Consider the following 19,098-nt stretch of genomic DNA (forward strand, 5'->3'; position numbering starts at 1 on the left):
TCCCGTGTGCAGTGGATTCACGCCGTCTGTGTTACCTGCCTGTGCGTCACTTGGTGGCCCTCTCGGCTCTCAGATCCACTGTCTGGTATCACAGTGCGTATGTTTGAGTCACCCTTATTTTACTTAATCATTGCCCCAAAGTGCAGGAGTGGTGATGCTAGCATATGGTTATAATTGTTCTATTTTATTATTGTTAAATGTCGTACTGTGGCTAATTTCTAAATTAAATTTGATCATAGGTATGTAGGTATAGGAAAAAAAAATAGTGTATATAGGGTTCAGTATTACTGCAGTTTCAGACCCACTGGGGGTGTTGGGATGTTTCCCAGAAGATAAGGGAGGACCACTACAGCGAGTAAAAGTACATATTTGACAGAAGTTTCTGGAATTGACAGAATGTAGATCCCTGTGGTCAGACCCTACAAGGTATGGGTGGGCACACATCTGCCCTAACTCTTTGGTGCAATGGAGGAAGCCCTAGAAAAGGTTTCTGTTGGGGGCCTCTTATCATGGTGTGGATTTCAGGAGCAGAGCTCCCAGAATGCTGATGGTGAAAACCGAATTTGAGAGGCATCCCTGGCTTCATCATTTCTGTGAATCAGGGATCTCCCAGCGTGATGTTTATGCCCCACCGAAGCTGACTCGGCAAAGCAGCAGAAAGGCTGTTTTTCATTTCGATTTCTTTGCTGTCCGTGGTAGTATTGCCTTAGCCTTAAATGTTTCAGTGTATTACTACTTCAGACTAGGGCTTTTCATTTTCTTGTGAAAGATTTCTTTTAAAAAATTCTAACTTGGAAATTAGTGGTGGGAATGTAATTTCTTTTTCTGCAAAAGTTGGGAAGACACATTTGTGCTGCTATAAAACATATTATTTGTGTGCGTTGCAAAGGAAAAGTATTCTCCCGAGTTTGCTTTTCTCGATTCTGGGTCCCAACAGAGAATATATTTTTGTATTCTGTGTTTGCCTATGTTGAGTGAGATTAAAAGTTCATTTTCCAGCCTTGGCTTTTCTGCCAGAGTTTAGAAGTTGGAAACCACAAGGCTGCACAGAGCCCCACAGTCTTCGGCTGTGAACAGGCCCCGCTTTGTGCATGGACGTTCACTGCATCACAGTCTGCAACCAGTGCCAGCCGCGACTCCGTGGAGACCACCTCTCGAGCACATGGTTGTTGGGAAACCATTTGGGGTTTACGGAGCCTCGGTGAGGGTGACTCAGGCCCCGAATGTTCGTTTCTCTAGAGAAACGGAGTGTTTTAGAGAATTTTTTTTTTTTTTTTTTTTTAAATAGAGATGAGGTCTCACTATGTTGCCTGGGTTGGCCTTGAACTCCAGAGCTCAAGCGATCCTCCCGCCTCAGCTTCCCAAAGTGCTGAGATCATAGGCTTGTACCACCATGCCTGGCCTTAGGATTTTTGAATGTAGTGATTATAATGTGGTGTCCATTTTGGCAGAGTTCTGAGAAATCTTGTAAGTACTCAGAGGAGTTTTGGTTGGTGGGTACCTGCCAAAAAGTGAGGGTTGACTGTACCATGTTCCAGACCTTCTTGTCCCCATCCTCCTCTCCACTGAATCCATGTACAGCTGAGCAGGGTGTGATTTCTTTTTTAACACCCAGCTTGAGAGTGTGTTCTCGGAAGGCCAGTTCCTGGTACTTTCCCTCGATGATCAAACGTGAGAGTGCCCTGGCTGTGGATCACACTGCTACTGCCCACAGCCAGAGGTCAGAACCCATTTGGAAACATAAATGCCGCCTGACCCAGGATTCAAAGGCCTCCAGGAGCTCCCCTAAGACTTTGTTTGTAGAGGTTAAGACTGGAATGAAAAGTGTGACTTGGTCCTGCTCAGTGCAGAGTGACAGTGTGGGAGAAGTGTGTTGCCACGTGGCTGATAGAGTTGTCCCCAGGGAGAGCATATGCTGGGAAGTTTTCTTGTCATGAGTGTTTTAAACCCTCTTCCTGCAAAAGTCTTAGAAAGGCCAAAGTAATGTATTCCTTCTGTGATGAGAGTGAGAGTGATTTTTTTTTTTAAGATGGAGTCTTCGCTCTGTCGCCCAGCCTGGAGTGCAGTGGCGTGATCTCGGCTCACTGCAAACTCCGCTTCCTAGGTTCGCGCCATTCTCCTGCCTCAGCTTCTCGAGTAGCTGGGACTACAGGCGCCCGCCGCCATACCGGGCTAAGTTTTTTGTATTTTTTAGTAGAGTCGGGGTTTCACCATGTTAGCCAGGATGGTCTCAATCTCCTGACCTCGTGATCTGCCAGCCTCGGCCTCCGAAAGTGCTGGAATTACAGGCGTGAGCCACCGCGTCCAGCGGAGAGTGATTTGCCTTAGAACACGACGCCAAGACGTTGAAAACAGTCTCCCTTCTCAGTCCCTTCTTTAAAATGACCTCATGTCAAAATTTGCATTTGATTCCTACTCTATTTCCCTCCTCTGTATCCACTCAAGAGGAGTGGGGATCTCAGTTTCTTAGGAGAAGAATCTCAATATCTGAGCCACTAAGCAGCCTGGACCCAGCCTCCCACAGCAGCTAGAGGTTTTGCAGGGCAATGTTGGGGGAGGCCTGTCCACTTCCCCTCCTCTCCTCTTCCACCTCTTTCTACTTCCCCTTACCCACCCCTTCTTACCCTTGTGTTCTCTTTGCTCATTCCATCGATCTTCGTTAGAGGGACTCGGGACTCAGTTGAATGTATCCAAATACATACACCTCCTGGAGTTCCTCAGTGAAGTGGAACTTAGCCTGGGCTGTGGCAGGAAGGTGTATGAACCTGGTTGCCTCTGACCCATTGGACTTTGGTCCATAGGCAGTGAGAACCGTGTTGTTCGTCCTCATGGTTTGGGGAGCGTTGTCTGACAGAGTGCCTGGTGACACTGTCTTCTCACCCTGTGTGCACTTTCTGGATGTGAAATTCCAAATCTGGCATCTTCTGGGCCTCCCAAGACTGATTCTTCCTGTTTCCCAACATGCAAATTGCAGGCTCCATAACTCCTCAGGAGCTGTTGCTGGCAAAAGGCTATTTTCCCTCACTGAATTCTTGAACACATTTCAGGATTGTAATGCAGAAGTTTTTATCTCTGATCCTGGGCAGCGGCATTTATTGGCACTGGGGAAGAGGGAAGCAACAGAGTGGAGATAGCACACTGTGGGCCTGCTGGCTAAAATGCATGTGGCTGAAAGCCTGCAGATGTGTTTGGTTTGGTTCACATATTTTTTAAATCAGTCAATTTCACATTGAGAGAAAAAATATTAAAAAGATATCTGGCCTAACATGAAAAATCAAAACATCTCCCAACTCAGCAATGACATTTCTAGGGCAGTCGGCCATGACAGAGTGTCACTGCCTAATTTTAGGTGGGGGCAGGTGTTTTTGCTCCGGTCTCCACCACTGCCCATGGTCTCACACCTGGCCTGCGTTTGTGCTCCGGTGCATCTTTGACTTTGTGGTGGGGAGCATCTTGCATGGGGGTCCTGGCTGCGGAGGCTCCTGGGCGTGTGTGCTGCAGAGGTAGACCTGCACTCTGCTCTGACTCTACTGCTGCTTTGTGTGGGGACTGCTCCTGCCTTGGGTATGAATCACTCACTCCTAAAGAGGAGCAGGAGAGAATGTGGGATATCAGAGAGTACCTGGGTTTGTTTCTTCTCTGAATTTATTAGTCTGAAGAAAGAATTAGTGAAACCTGAAGTTTGATGGGGATGGAAACTGTTGAATGCCTCGATTTCTACAAATAGTAACCTCCACGTGTGTATTTGACAGGTGAAAGGAAAGCAAGCCAGGATGGATATTTACGACACTCAAACCTTGGGAGTTGTGGTCTTTGGAGGATTCATGGTCGTTTCTGCCATTGGCATCTTCCTGGTGTCGACTTTCTCCATGAAGGAAACGTCATATGAAGAAGCCCTAGCCAACCAGCGCAAGGAGATGGCGAAAACTCACCACCAGAAAGTAGAGAAGAAAAAGAAGGAGAAAACAGTGGAGAAGAAAGGAAAGACCAAGAAAAAGGAAGAGAAGCCTAATGGGAAGATACCTGATCACGATCCGGCTCCCAATGTGACTGTCCTCCTCCGAGAACCAGTGCGGGCTCCTGCTGTGGCTGTGGCTCCAACCCCAGTCCAGCCCCCCATTATCATTGCTCCTGTGGTCACAGTTCCAGTCACGCCCCAGGAGAAGCTGGCCTCCTCTCCCAAGGACAAAAAGAAGAAGGAGAAAAAAGTGGCAAAAGTGGAACCAGCTGTCAGCTCTGTAGTGAATTCCATCCAGGTTCTCACTTCGAAGGCTGCCATCTTAGAAACTGCTCCCAAGGAGGTGCCAATGGTGGTGGTGCCCCCAGTGGGTGCCAAGGGCAACACACCAGCCACTGGCACTGCTCAGGGCAAAAAGGCAGAGGGGGCTCAGAACCAAAGCAGAAAGACAGAAGGAGCCCCAAATCAGGGCAGAAAGGCAGAGGGAACCCCAAACCAGGGCAAAAAGACAGAGGGAACCCCAAACCAAGGGAAGAAGGCAGAGGGAACCCCAAACCAAGGGAAGAAGGCAGAGGGAACCCCAAACCAAGGCAAAAAGGCAGAAGGAACTCCAAACCAAGGCAAAAAGGTGGAGGGGGCCCAGAACCAGGGTAAAAAGGTAGATACAACCCCAAACCAGGGGAAAAAGGCAGAGGGGGCCCCAACCCAGGGCAAAAAGGCAGAGGGGGCTCAGAACCAGGCCAGAAAGGTAGAAGGGGCCCAGAACCAGGGCAAAAAGGCTGAGGGGGCCCAGAACCAGGGCAGAAAGGCAGAGGGGGCCCAGAACCAGGGCAGAAAGGCAGAGGGGGCCCAGAATCAGGGCAAAAAGGGAGAGGGGGCCCAGAACCAGGGCAAGAAGGCTGAGGGGGCCCAGAACCAGGGCAAAAAGGCAGAGGGGGCCCAGAACCAGGGCAAGAAGGTAGAGGGGGCCCAGAACCAGGGCAAAAAGGCAGAGGGGGCCCAGAGTCAGGGCAAGAAGGCTGAGGGGGCCCAGAGTCAGGGCAAGAAGGCTGAGGGGGCCCAGAGTCAGGGCAAAAAAGCAGAGGGGGCTCAGAACCAGGGCAAAAAGACCGAGGGGGCCCAGAACCAGGGTAAAAAGACCGAGGGGGCCCAGAACCAGGGTAAAAAGACCGAGGGGGCCCAGAACCAGGGCAAGAAGGCCGAGGGGGCTCAGAACCAGGTCAAAAAGGCTGAGGGAGCCCAGAACCAGGGCAAGAAGGCTGAAGGTGTTCAGAACCAGGGCAAAAAGGCCGAGGGGGCCCAGAACCAGGGCAAGAAGGCTGAAGGTGTTCAGAACCAGGGCAAAAAGGCTGAGGGAGCCCAGAACCAGGGCAAGAAGGCTGAAGGTGTTCAGAACCAGGGCAAAAAGGCCGAGGGGGCCCAGAACCAGGGCCAAAAAGGAGAGGGAGCCCAGAATCAGAGTAAAAAGACAGAAGGGGCTCAGGGCAAAAAGGCAGAAGGGAGTCCCAACCAAGGCAAAAAAGGAGACGGAGCTCCCAACCAGGGCAAAAAGGCAGATTCGGTTGCTAATCAGGGCACAAAGGTAGAGGGTGTTACAAACCAGGGGAAAAAAACAGAAGGGTCCCCCAGTCAAGGCAAAAAGGCAGATGCAGCTTCCAATCAGGGGAAAAAGACAGAGTCGGCTTCTGTCCAGGGCAGAAATACAGACGTGGCCCAGAGCCCAGAGGCACCGAAACAAGAGGCTCCTGCCAAGAAGAAGTCTGGTTCAAAGAAAAAAGGTGAGCCTGGTAAGTAACTGATTTCTTTATGAACTTAGAAGGAGAGGCTGTGTTTAAATGACTTGTGGATTCTCTCGGGGAGTACCACTTGTATCAGCAATTGTCATCATAAGGCTGCATAACAAATATTCAAAAAAAAATTCAGTGGCCTTCAACAGCGGTCATTTATTGTTGCTCATGCTTCTGGAGGTTAGCAGATGTGAGCTTTCTCGGATGGTGGCTCTGGTTTTAACTGGGTTGGTGACTCTGCTACAGGTTGAGCTCAGGTCAGTTCCATGTGTGGTCCTTCTGGGGCCCTCCAGGGCAGAGGCCCTTCATGGTTACAGCAGAGGCACAAAAGGGCATTTCAAGGCAGCGTTTCGTTGACCAGAACAAGTGATGTGCCTGAGCCTGAGTCAAGGGGCAGGGAGTCCACTGTGTCCAGGGAGAAGGGACTGCAAGGTGATGTGAGAAAGGAGAGGTGAGTGAGCAGTAGGTCCATGTCTTGGCGTGTCTTAAACATATGGGAGCACAAGGAGAGGTGAGGAATTAGGAGCAGTAATTCCATCCACCACACAGTCTAGAAGAGTTCTGTGCGTTGGCAAGTCTTTCTTAACTGTCCGGCTGTGTGCCGTCAGCCTGTTCCGTGTTCTTGCCTCACCTGATGCTTTTGTGCAGCCTGAGTCATGTATCTGTGCTTGTTGAGTGAATGACGGTAGGAAGGTGTTATTAAGGAGCAGTTGCATTCTTTCCCCCTCTGCCTTCCCCTTCCCTTGCCCCACCCTAGTCATTTAGTAAAGCATTATAGAGCATTAACATAGACACTGGATTACATAGATATGTGATCATATGGAGCACTGGTTTACCTTTATCTTTTTTGTGTATATCACTATAGAAATTGGTCCACGGAGTTCCTGTTTCATGTTTGTCATTCATTCAATTTTACTTATCTCTCCTCTCTTCTCCTCTCCTCTCCTCTCCTCTCCTCTCCTCTCCTCTCCTCTCCTCTCCTTTTCTTTTCTTGTTTTTAAATAGCCACTAGCTGATTTGGAAAAGTAATTGCATTTGTGTTGACAAAAGGTATCTCAGAAGGTGTGAAATATTTGGACCAGTGTTGGGTTGCACAGGCCCTGTGTCTTTAGCTGGGCTTCCCTATCTTGCCTCTGTTAGGCTATTACCTTCCTGGGGTTTCCTCCTTCTCCCGCTGTTTTTGTTGGGCCATTTGCTAGGATAGCAGCCCCCTGCTCCGTGTGAGAGGCCCTGTCAGTTGTGAGTGGATGTAGGCTCCTGTGGGAAGCCAGGGACCAGCTGCCCAGCCCAGATCAGGTGGCCTCGAAAGCCCTTTGAAAACTCAGACGCTCTGGCCTCAGCCCTACTTCCAGAGGCTGGCAGGCGACACACTGCCCTTTCTTTAACATGATGTTCCACTTGATTCAAAGCTGGCGATGTTGCTGAGAATAGGCTTTTACTTGGTTCTTCTACATCAGACATGTCCACAGCTTCCTGCATCCCATGGTCATTGTTACTTCGTGTGGCTTTAGACATTTGAAACAAGATATGAAACAGAAGTGTGATGATAATATTGGAAAGGAGGACAAAATTGTTCTGATTTGCAGGTAATAAAAAACCTTGTTAGGGACGAGACCTACGTGTGACCTCTGTGAACCTAACACAACAGCTTGATGAGGTGGTAAAGTTGCAACCAAGAAAACAAACCCCATGTTCTAGGAGAAGAAGATTAAATATTATCGATGAAAGGATAGTAATTTTCAAGTTAATTTAGTGGTCTACCATTATTCCAGCCCAACTTTCTCGATTAGATTTTCCCCCTAACTTGATGGATTATTCGAAAAGTCCCATCTGAGGAAAAAATAGGTAAGAATAATTGAACAGAGTTTTTTAAAGTGGATTTTAGAAGGCCAGTCCTGTCATTGTGTGAACATCTCCCGACTGTTGTAATTACAAGTAGGAGAATAGAAGGCCCAGAAACTAAGAACTTGAATAAGAGAAGCATCATATTGCGGTAGGGGAGGAAACATTCGGCAAATGATCTAGGACAGTGTGTTCATATATTCATAATTTGGAAAAGTCTCCTTAGACCCACCAAGCACTTGCCTCTATAAAAATTTAAAGTTTGGATGAAATAGATTTAATTTGAAAAGAAACGAATATGGATTAGCCCACATGATGGAAGATGGCCACTCTGACATTGTCATGAGAAGAAGTCACCAAGGCTGACATGGGGGAGCTTGACATGCAGCCACGCAGGGCTGCGCAACCACAAGGAAGAGGCAGAGGCAGAGGCAGGGCCACATGTGCCACTGACACGCTGCCCACAGGGTGGTTTCTTTCTTCACAGTGTTGGGAGTCTAGAAAACATGGGGAAAGTTCTTTCTTGGACTGAGGAATCTCAGGCCTGTTTTCCCATGGTCGATGTACAAAGGCATCTTCAGGGCCATCTGCAGTGGACTCGGGCCACTCACCAGACACCGTGAGGATCCTGGAGACATCTCCTCCTGAAGTGCTTCTTAAACTTTGGTATGCAGATGAATCACCCAGGATCTTGCTATGATAAAGATGGTGACTCAGCAGCTCCCAAGTGGGGCCTGAGATTCTGTATTTCTAAGCAGCTCCTGGGAGCTGCTGATGCTGTGGGTCCCAGGTCCCACACGTGGGGCCAGTCATGATCCAGGAGACTTTGTCATTTAGCAATTTTGAAAACTCACATTAAAGCAAATAAGCTTTATTTTAAAACTATTAATATCAATATATAATATATATTTTTAAATGCTGGCATTGTAAATTGTGTGACCGTTTTGAAAAGCAGTTTTGTAAAATGTATCAAGAGCCTTAAAGGGGCCAGTAGTTTTTCTTCTTCTCCCGGACTCCCTTCAGGAAACAGTGTAAACTGTGGCAGCCAGGTCTATGGGTGAGTGGCTGGGGTATCCCTCGGACCTCCCTGAGGGCTCGGTGCATTGAGCTCACCCAGACACAGTGCAGCCACTAACAGTAATGCCTGGGAAGATCCCATAGTAGCCTGCAAAGACTGGTCACATGGTCACAGTGTGACTTTTCATTGGAAAAGTCGGGTGCCAAATTCTTTAGATGCCTCAAGAACAATGGAAGGCAGAGACATTAGATAAGTAATAACAAGGTAAACCAGAACTGTAGGAAATACAGTATGTGAGAACCCCCATTAGAGTGCTAGTTCCTTTCTAATTTTTTTCTTCAACGTGTTAGTAGTTTTCTCTTCAAAAGTCGAAAAGCAGCTGGGCGTGGTGGCTCACTCCTGTTAATCCTCACACCCTGGGAGACCGAGGCAGGAAGATCACTGAGCTCAGGAGTTCCAGCCTGGGCAACATAGTGAGACCTGGTTTCTACAAGAAATTTTAAAAAGAAAGAAAAAAATAAAAGTCAGAAAGCAACGCTGAAGACCCTGGATCTCGTGTTTGTGACAGCGCCCCCTGGAGCTGGGAACACCCTTCGGAAAGCCTTCAGTAATGCTACTGGGACAGGCATTCCAACGAACTGATGAGGCAAAGAATTTCCTATTAAAACCTTCCTGATATAATGCCCTTTAGAAATTATTTTAGGGAGATAAAATTGGATCTTGATATATTTTCTTAAATACTCTCTTTGCCATTGCAAAAAATAAAGGAATAATGATACTCCCTTAATTCCAGATGTTAAAACAACTGAGAAAGATCCCTGGAAGGCAGGGGCCGCTGGAACTCCTGCTCCTGCGTGCTGTCTCTGGACGTAGCTCAGCACCGCAGGCCTCTGCCTGTGGGTTCATCTCAGTAGTTCTGGGGTGAAGTGCAGAGAAGGACCTGAGAGCCACAGTGGACAGACCTTAGGGGCTGAGAGGGTGGTTTGTAAAGCGGCACAGGCTATAGAGTCATCCAGGATTGTTGATAGGGGAGCGTGGACTTGGTGACCGGGTCCAGAGTTCCAGCCACAGTGAAGAGATCCTCCATGATTCCATGATGCTCAAGCATCAAGAGCTCAGGACAGATGAAAGGAGGCATTTATGAACATGGAAGGGAGTCACTAGCAAACACACACGTGATTGGGTAGTAAGGCTGGAAATTCAAGGTATTTGAAATCCCGGTTAACAGGCACATGTATTCAGTCTTCTTTTCCACAGCATCTGTAGTGCATATTGGTAAGGCTCCAAGTTTATCCATAGAAAACCCATAAGTCATTAATGTGTTTGGAGTTCCATGGTCCCAGGTAGAGATCTTCTCACTGGGGGAGCAGCATTGTACAATAAGAAGCATTCAGAACTCTGGCTTAAGATGCGTCACACTCAGCACCTGCTGCCACCAGTTCCATGATGGGGTTACACTCAGGATGTGGGGGACATTCGAGTCCTGGAATGACAATGGCTTGGTGCTTCCTGCATGGAGACTGTAAAGGGAGGGCGCTGGCCCTGGGATGTGAGGAGGTCGGGTGTGTGTTACGTGGACAGCCCACACCAGTCTGCGCGCGTAGCAGTTGGGGTGGAGGGCCCTGTCCTTTTATTGTGTCCTTTAGTGCAGTGGTCAGACCCTGCATGGCCATTATCAAACCAAAACAGACAAAAACGGGTTCATGCATTACTGTTTAACTGTAGAGTGTGCTTTTCTGTGGACTGTGCTGGTGGGTATCTAATATTAATGTCCCAATCAGCATTGGTCTTTGGTGGCTGGGGGTTGTGAGGTGTGCATGTGTGGCTCTTTCTGTCCACCTTGGGACCAGGTTGTTCATTTTTTTGTTTGTTTTTTTTGAGATGGAGTTTCGCTGTGTCACCCAGGTTGGAGTGTAATGGCGTGATCTTGACTCGCTGCAAGCTCCGCCTCCCGGGTTCAAGTGATTCTCCTGCCTCAGCTTCCCAAGTAGCTGGGATTGTAGGTACCCAGCACCACGCCCAGCTGATTTTTGTATTTTTAGTAGAGATGGGGTTTCACCATGTTGGCAGCTGGTCTTGAACTCCTGACTTCAGGTGATCCACCCGCCAAGGCCTCCCAAAGTGCTGGGATTATAGGCGTGAGCCACCACGCCTGGCCAGGGCCAGGCTGTTCTTGGCCTGTATCTGTATGTATTGGCCTCATCTGGACTCTGTCACAATCTGTTTATTCTTTAGCACACATGTATTTTCTGCTCTTTCCAGCTGACGGGCTCCAGGGACATTTCTTGATTCATTTGTGGCTGCCATCTTCCTGCTAAGAGCATGGGTGGGGGGCCCAACCCCTGAAGCACTGCCAGGTGGCGTGGGCAAGAAGGACTGTCTACATAGCATCCAGCTTCCAGCTGCTTTGCAGCTCTGACTGTAAAGGACAGAGGCCCTGGGTGGGGTCAGTGAAGTGTGCACCTCTCCTCACAGTCTGCGTTTCCCACACACAAATAACATGAGCACAGGGGAGAGCCCGAGGGCGTGCTGGGCACGGTGGGCATGTCGCTGCATCTGGCAGAATTCCCACCACGGCAGAGTCGGTGGTGGTGCTCTCGGGGTGCTTGGCCTTTTTGCCTCGCAAAGGCCCTTCTCTGCTCCGGGCACGCTCCATCACTTGCAGTCATTTCCCACCTTGTCTCTGTGCTCTCGGACGATTTTCTTGGTTTTCAGTTTGCCGTGAACTGTGGTGCCCGAGGGTATGAGGCAGAAATCTGTGAGTCCACAACATGGGTTTTCACCAGCGGCTCATGGAATTGGCTTCACTCTTGCAGCTACGTCTTATATGTGGAGTTTCGTGTTCCAGAATTAATCGGATTTCTGCTTACCATTGGCGGCTGTGACCATGTTGCCGGGTGAGCAGGCCCGGATGAGACACGTTAGACTGCGTATTCCTTCCTTTGTTGGAAAGGCTGCGGCGGCCCCCACTGGCTGCCCTGTACCCCCTTGGCCCTCTGCTGGGGCCGAGCTTCCTGTCAGTCTGGGGCCTGCCATCTTCTCTAGAGGTCATGTGTGCCCAAGCTGAGGCAACCGTAGGCAGAACTCCGGGTGGGCTGACTGGCCCTGGACATCTCGAAACACGGGGACCTGTCGGTGTGAGTGTGTTGGGTGGGAGGGGTGAGGTGGCATGAGGGCTGTGCTGCGGGGATCCGGGAGGTGCTTGGGAGTGGGTTCTGGATCACCGGTGTGGAGCAGGCCGGGACGGGAGTTCCTCCCATGAGTCCAGGAGGCCTTGACTTGGGCAGGGAAGGGCCAGAGTCTCGGGCTGTGCTGTCCCATATAGGTGACACTGGTCACATGGGAGCATTTAAATTATCACCTAAATTAGTCAGAAGTAAATAAAATTAAAGATTCCATTCCTCGGTCACACTAGCCACATTCCAAGGCCTACTAGTCACACGTGGCTAGTGGCTCCCCTTACACAGTGCAGAGACAGATCATCTCGGCCAGAGCAGAACGTTTTCCACAGCAGTGCTCTAAACAGGACCATTTGAAAGGAGGTGGGCTCTTGGATCACTGGCAGATCTGTGCAGCCCTGTGTGGTGGTGCACACTGCTCCTGCCTGCTTTGTTCTGGCTGCTGTGTCCTGAGTACAGGGTGGGGTGAGTTGTCTGACCTCCATATCACAGTAGGATATGCTGCGAGGGGTCACAGAAGCTGTGACTGGCCCATAGCACATGACAGATCAGCAGCAAAACCAGGTCTGGAGCTGGGCTCCACCAGAGACTTGAATGGCTTCTTCAGTCTTCCTGGCCTTACCTGTTACCTGTTTGGTCCAGCAGGGCCGCCTGCTGACAAGTGTCCCAGAGGGAGACCCCGGAGGAGTGGTAGGCCCAGGACATGCTTTTGCAGACCCAGGCTGGGTCGCTTCCAGAACTTCTGCTCTGACTGTCCTCCAAGAGCAGATGGGGGCCCTGCAGCAGGTTTTACCACTTGTCCATGGCTGTATTTGACAGAGAACGCCTGCCTTCCTAATCCTCGCCTTTTACAATTTATTATTATATAAATATGTGTTTCCAGTAAACAGAATTCAGTCTGGAAGCATGGAAGGTGAAAATAGAAAGTCTTTTTGCTCCATCCCAGTCACCATCCACTTCCTGTGGGGGGGCCTCAAATTCACTGTGCTCTTCACATGGGCACCCACAAACGGGAGCTGCAGTGCACACTGCTGTCTACTTAACAGTCTGTTGGTGACATCTTTCCATATTGCACCTGCGAAGCTGCCACATTCAGCTGCATACTATTCCCTAGCATGAATGTATCGCAATTTATTTAAATGACATTTAAGTAGTATGCAGCTATTTTGCAGCTAAAATTAATGCTGCAGTGATGTACTTACACTGTTGTGTGTGTCTACAAAGTAAATTCCTAGATAAGTAATTGCCAGGTCAAAAGGTGGGTACATTTTTAATTTAGGAAGACAGTGCTGCATTGCTCTCCAGAAACTTTCACAATTTACGATGAGAGGCCCACACAATTGTTTTCTGACTCAGCACTCCTCACATGATGCTGCTGTGCTACTCTGGAAATGATCTAACTTCAGGAAGTTTGGGGTGGGGGGAGCATTATAAACCCAGACGTGGGATAAGGAGAAAACCTCTTCCTTCGGAAATGAAAGGCACAAATTCTTTACTGAATGTTTGGAGAGGAGGAAATTGATGGCATCCTCGAGAAGTGGAAAGTCCCCAGAATGGAAGCTTCCCCGTGTTTGGGGTACTGTCAGCTGACGCGTGCATCAAGGCTTTAGCTGGTTTGTTCTCTGATAGTTAACTGAGCACTTATGTACAGTGTCTGTTAGGAAAGTCAAGTTTCTAGCACAAGATGTGTGTGTATGCAGTGGTGCTGGTTTTTAAAAAAGCTGTTTTTATCCTCAGATTGAGTCTTTGTTTGCAGGATTATGCTGGTTTGCCTCCCACCCTGGGCTGCACTGATCTCATACTAATCACCATCTGGGTGTTACACTGGCAGGAGAGCTGTCCCACCCAGCACCTGGAATAGAGTCTGGATCCTACAGTGTGGGCGTAGACTGAGGAAGTACATATGTACATATGTACATTCTGAGGACCCCACAGTTAGCGTGAGCTCCAGAACAGTATGCTTTTAACTGGAGCTTGCTTCACTCATTGTTGCTGCTGGGTGGAAACAGGTGTTTCCTCTTTACCTCTGCTAGCACGTCACTCAGGGGATGTGGGGATGCAGGGTACTTGTTACACTCTTGGGGAGTCTGGAGCTCACCCAAGGACCTGTGACCTTTCTGCCTAACGGAAGGGGGTGGGTAACCCTAGGGGCATGGCACTTCTCTCTTGCCCTGCTTTCTGCGGGGCCCTCTTTCCCCAGCCTGCTGATGCAAGCCAGTTTTACTCTGTGGTCAGAGGGACCATTGTGTCTTGGCCCAGGAGAACCCAACCAACCTCCATGAAGTGGCAAACACTCAGAAACAGGCATTTCAGAGACCCATTCTTGCCACGTCAGATAAGTCCATGTGGGAAAAAGAGGCCACCTTTGGGAGGTAGGATTTTAGGTAAATGTTAGTATCTCCCTTTCAGCCTTCTACCTTTTCCAGTTTTTCTATAATTTATTTATTTATTTATTTATTTTTTTTATGGAGAAGAAACAAAAACTCCGTTATTTGTCTGTAAGTCAAATAGGCCCTCATTATATCAAAACTGATGGAACTCTCATCCTTCTGGGTGTTTCGAGGCAGCCCTGCATCCTCTGAGGAGCAGCAAGGAGTGCCTTGCTCCTTCTGGGGTCTGGAATGAGGAAAGGTAGTGCCAGCTCTTCTGAGGCCTCCAGGAGGAGGCCAGTGCCTGTCCCAGCCCCGACACACAGGTGCCTGGGAAGCATTCATGAACTGAGGCAAGGTGGGAAGTTAAAGGCGATTCCCACATCCTGGAGCCTGGCAGTGCCCTGGTGGGAGGGGGCCTGTGAGCTCCATGTTGTGTGCAGTCTCACCTAGCCCCCATTCTGCCCCCACAATAGGAAATGCAACCTAAAATCCAAAGTCTTGTTCTGTAATCTAATGGGGCTGGGGTCACAGGTCAGGGGGTATGGGGAAGAGTTGTCAAGCCCCCAGGAAACAGTATTCAGGGTGTCTAGTGTAGCAGGGCCCTCATCTTAAACGATTTGACTTGGTGATGGGAACATCCCTTGCTCCCGGCTTCTCACCCACCCACCCACCCACACCTGTCCTCCCCACGTGTGCCTGCTGTGCTCCAGGCCCAGCGCTGCTTAGCATAGCCGGTGTGTCACCGCTACAATCCCCAGCCAGGTGTTTGTTCAGAGGTGCAGTTTAGGAGGCTGGTTTCCATGCCTTTATCCCTCGTGCAATTCTCTAAGGTGGATTTGAATTTTTACCTGTTTGACAAAAGCAGAAACCAAAGCTCATACTTCCCAGAAGTCATGCAGATGACCAGCAGATGGCAGAGCGGCTGGTGTGGGCAGCCCCTCCCGAGGCCCCCGCCCTGCCCGGTAGGTGCCCCTGTGCCCTTCTCGCCGGCGGATGCACAGAGAGGTGTACACGGAGATCAAGTCAGATACTTTTTCTTTTGAACTTAACTCAGTTTCTCAGAGTCTGAAGCTCTGAAGAAAACTCTTTGGGGCTTATGAGCCTTTATTCACTTTCTGTGTAAGTTCTTCAAACCCAACTTTTTCTTTTTTTCTTCTTTTTTTAAAAAAGAACAAAAACATCCCCTAGGGAAGCGAGCCAAGTATCAGTGTGAGAAGCTGCTAGATGACACTCTTCCAGAAATCTCTTTTCAGTCACTTGAAAACATGGTGAGGCTGGGACTCCGGTCACTGGCCCCAGACGGCTGTGGTCAGACAGCCGGGGATTAAAAATCCCCTGCTGTTTTCTGCAGGCATTAGGTAGAGTCTTAATTGCTGTCTAAACCGTATCCTCCTTGGGCCAGCCTGTGTGCCCTGGGAAGGGCCTTGCCCAGAGGTCCTCCAGGAATTGTCTTTCTTTTAAAAATACTGTGATGTAGGTTTTTTTTAACTCCAGGTATAAAATTGGTTTTGTTGAAACTTGGAGGAAAAACCAAAACTTTAAAGTGGAAAATAGTTCTTCAGTCTTTAGGATATTTTAAATTCCATTAGATACCATTAAATATACAACTCCCCAAGTTGGTAGCTGATTACTTTTTTCTCCAACTAAAGGAAAAGGACTGATTAAAAGGCCCCGAATTGGGTTGTTCTTGACATTATTTGTACTTAGCTCCATTGCCCTTAAAGCTGCAGATGTGACCATTCGTGGCATTCGGAGCCAACGGCAGCTGCGCCTCCTTGGCCTGCTTCCTGTCAGGAGCGCTGACCAGTGCCTGGGCAAGGCCAGACTCTGTGGCCTGAGCTGGGCCTGGAGTCCACCGTTCATGTTCTGTCTAGGGCCGGCCTCAGCTGTGGGCAGATGAGCAGTGAGTGAGAGCAGGAGTCGCAGTTTGCCTCTGGGAGCATTTGGTACATCTTCATTTCCTCCAGGGTCTCATAAAGCTCACTTCCCCCACAGGCTCAGGAGGAGCCTTCATGGCCACAGTCCAGGAACGAGCTGTTAGGGAGAGGCCAGCAGTGATGTTGGCCGGAGCTCCTCCCTAGAGAGTGTCTTACGTCCCACCTTGGGGTGGGACCCTGAAAGGTTGACAGAGAGAGACGCCCTCTGGACTTTGGGCCAGCAGGAATGGGGAGCTTGTCCTCGGCCTCCTAATCTTGGTCTGCAGAGGCTGATGACTACCTGTGTGGTGCTGGGCTTCCAGGAGGCACAGGGGAGCCCCTTCCTGGGGCCCCAGGGTCTTCACCTTCTTAAAGCAGACCTGAGTTTGGGTGGGGTTATTGGGGATTGCAGGGTGTGAAAGGCACGCCAAGATTTCGATCTGGCTTTCTTCCCACGGGGGCAGCCATGCTGGGTCCCTTGGTCTGCACTGTCTGGAGTCGCCCCTGTGCAGGCCCAGAGGCAGCAGCTATTCAGACTGCATCTGTGTGTCTGAGGGAGGTGCCCTCAGAACCTGATCTGGACAGTCTCTTAGGAAATGAGAGTTTTTGCCAGTGGAGTTCTTCCCCAAGCCCTCAAGTGCACGCCGTTTCAGGTTCCACTGTCAAGAGTCCTGGGTTGACACCTGGGCCTCTCTCCCGCCAGCTCAGCTTCCTGAATGCTTGGGCCTGGACTCTGGTCCTGGGCTCTTAGGACCCAGCGGGGATTCAGGCTCTTAGGACCAGGGTCCAGGCCAGCTGGTCTGTCTGCTTCCAGCCGCATCCCCCTGGGCATCCTGAAATCTTTTTCTCAAATTCAAACATTCCTTTCTAGGCATTGCTTGTTGCCTACAGAATAAAATCCGGATTCTGAGGGCCTATGAAGACTTGGACCTAGTCCAACCTCGGGTGTAAGCCTGACATGCTAGGGCCCAAAGTCCCTCACCGTGTCCTTACCCAGCTATGCTTGGCTCAAAGCCTTAAAGCCTTTCTCGGCATTGCTTCCACAGTCACTCTCCAGGTCCGCCTTGTGCCACTCTTCTGCCTTATGGCCCAGTGTCTTCTGCCTCTCTTGGCCACAGCCCAACCTGTAACTTAACCTTCCAGGCCCAGCAATTTATGGACTGCTGGGTACACAGGTGGTACATACTTTGTGTCTGGAGACCACCTGGCCCTGCCTGCCCTGGCCAGGGCTTCTGGGCACCTGGAGCAGCAGCTGGAGCTGAGCTGGAGCCTTTTGTGGGGCCCATCCCAGGGCCGAGGCGATAATCCCTTCCTATTAACCACCAGCTGTTGCCAGGGCTCGGGCGGCCGTTCCTGGAGTGGTTCTGATAGCCTCCCCGTGGACTGAGAGAGCCAGGTGTGCACAGTGCAGTGGTGCTCCAGCAGCTGATGTGGGGGGCTGGCCGCCGAGTCGCATGAGGCCCCTTAGGGTTGAGATCCTCCTCCTGTGCCTGAGTCCTGGCCATGGGGGATCCTGGAAATTATACAGAGAGAAAAGCCTCGTCCAAGGACGCCACAGTTGACAGTGAGAGAGAACACTAAATGTCTCTTTGCCAGATGGGTTTAATTTTAGGTGCCTGAGCCTCCCAGTGTGGGCGCAGAAGGGAGAGTTGTTTTGAAATTTGGAGTGTGAGGTGCATTATCTGAGCTGCAGTGAGCTGCTTGAAGGCCGGCCATGCTGATTTATTTTGCTGTGCGTTACCCTGTGCCAGGCATGGTTCCAAGCATGTTGCAACTTAATCTTTCCAGCCAAGCTGTGAGAGGAACAGTGATCATCCCCATTTCGTAGGCAAGGAAACAGAGGCAAAGGAAGATTAAGCCGCTTGTCCAAGGACACAGGTGGGAAGGAGCTGAACTGGGATTTGACTCCAGGCCACCTGGTCCCAGAGGCCTTGCTCTGACCTTGGTGCCCCACTGCCCAAGGACAGAGGTGACCTGCAGACTGGGCGTGGCCCATGGATGTGTTTCTTCATCTGTACATTCATAAATAAATGAATTTATTCATTCATTTGTTTTTTATTGAGTTAGCTGTCAGCAGTAAAGGTGAGAAGATAGCACTTAAAAATCTCATTTTCAGGCTCTTGGGCAGGCCTGTGGTTCTGAGGGTTCTGGCTCAGATTCCCCCACAGGAGCCATCACCTGGAGGTGAAGTGCCATACCCAGGGCCACCCAGCTCAGGAGAGGCCACCCCCCTGAGCCCAGGCCTATGTGGCTATTTGTCACACTACCTGTCCCATTCCTGCAGGGCCTGGCCCCTGGGTTGTTGCTGTGTCCCCTGCTAGACAGAGGTCTGGATTATCCATCAAAGTGAGACACTGGTCTGTGTCTCTACTCTGGGGTCTCCTGCTCCCTGGTCTCTCCCCAGGCCTCCTGGCCTGTCCCTCTCTGGTATTTCAGACCCACCAAGATGGGCAAAGCATTAGCCACAGGAGCAAGTCCTCAGTGAGCTGCGCTGTTCCAGCATTCACTGCACCCTGGGCCTTTTGACGTCCGTGATTTCACAGACTAGGTGTTGCGTCTGACAGACTTAGTTTAGTGTGTTAAGATTTCACAATTCAGAAGATTACTGGCGTCTTCAAGTATTTGCTGGAGCCCTAAGTGATGTGCCTGGCTCACCTTAGGCTCCCGTTAGTATGTTATTTAAATGCAACTCATCTAGAGACCCAGAAATCCTGCCTCTGCTTCTGACGGCTTTCCTTTTTTCTTTCAGTTGTGCTGCCCTTGATTTGGGAACAGTTGAGACAGCACAGTTTTTACCTAAAATACTTAATGAAAAATGTTTTGTAAAGTTATAGCTCTCTAAAAATAATACGAAAGGTAGTGTTTGTATGAGTGTGGCAAAGGCTGTGGAAGTTTCTGGGGGGCCATGAGGGATGGCAGAGGAAAGCGTTAAAATTTTGCTGTATGCAGCTTTGCGTTCATTTCACTTGTTACAAGTTTTTTTCTGTTAAAATATCTAATATTATGGAATTACATTAGAAAGTTTT

At 49.7% G+C, this 19,098-nt stretch overlaps 1 protein-coding gene across 3 annotated transcripts in view; it reads left to right on the plus strand.

The window, feature by feature from the left end:
• The window catches only part of RRBP1 (ribosome binding protein 1), a 69,009-nt gene that overhangs the window by 18,022 nt on the left and 31,889 nt on the right, over positions 1–19,098 (plus strand). For 2 of the 3 annotated variants that reach the window (XM_030914629.1, XM_030914631.1), the window contains one exon: positions 3,753–5,745. In XM_030914629.1, the coding sequence (XP_030770489.1) occupies positions 3,774–5,745 (1,972 nt within the window). In that variant the 5' untranslated portion in view covers positions 3,753–3,773. The remainder of the gene's footprint in view (positions 1–3,752; positions 5,746–19,098) is intronic. The other variant, XM_030914630.1, reaches the window with a different exon arrangement.

The sequence above is a fragment of the Rhinopithecus roxellana genome, chromosome 13 (genome assembly GCF_007565055.1).
Source record: "Rhinopithecus roxellana isolate Shanxi Qingling chromosome 13, ASM756505v1, whole genome shotgun sequence".
Lineage (NCBI taxonomy): Eukaryota > Metazoa > Chordata > Mammalia > Primates > Cercopithecidae > Rhinopithecus > Rhinopithecus roxellana.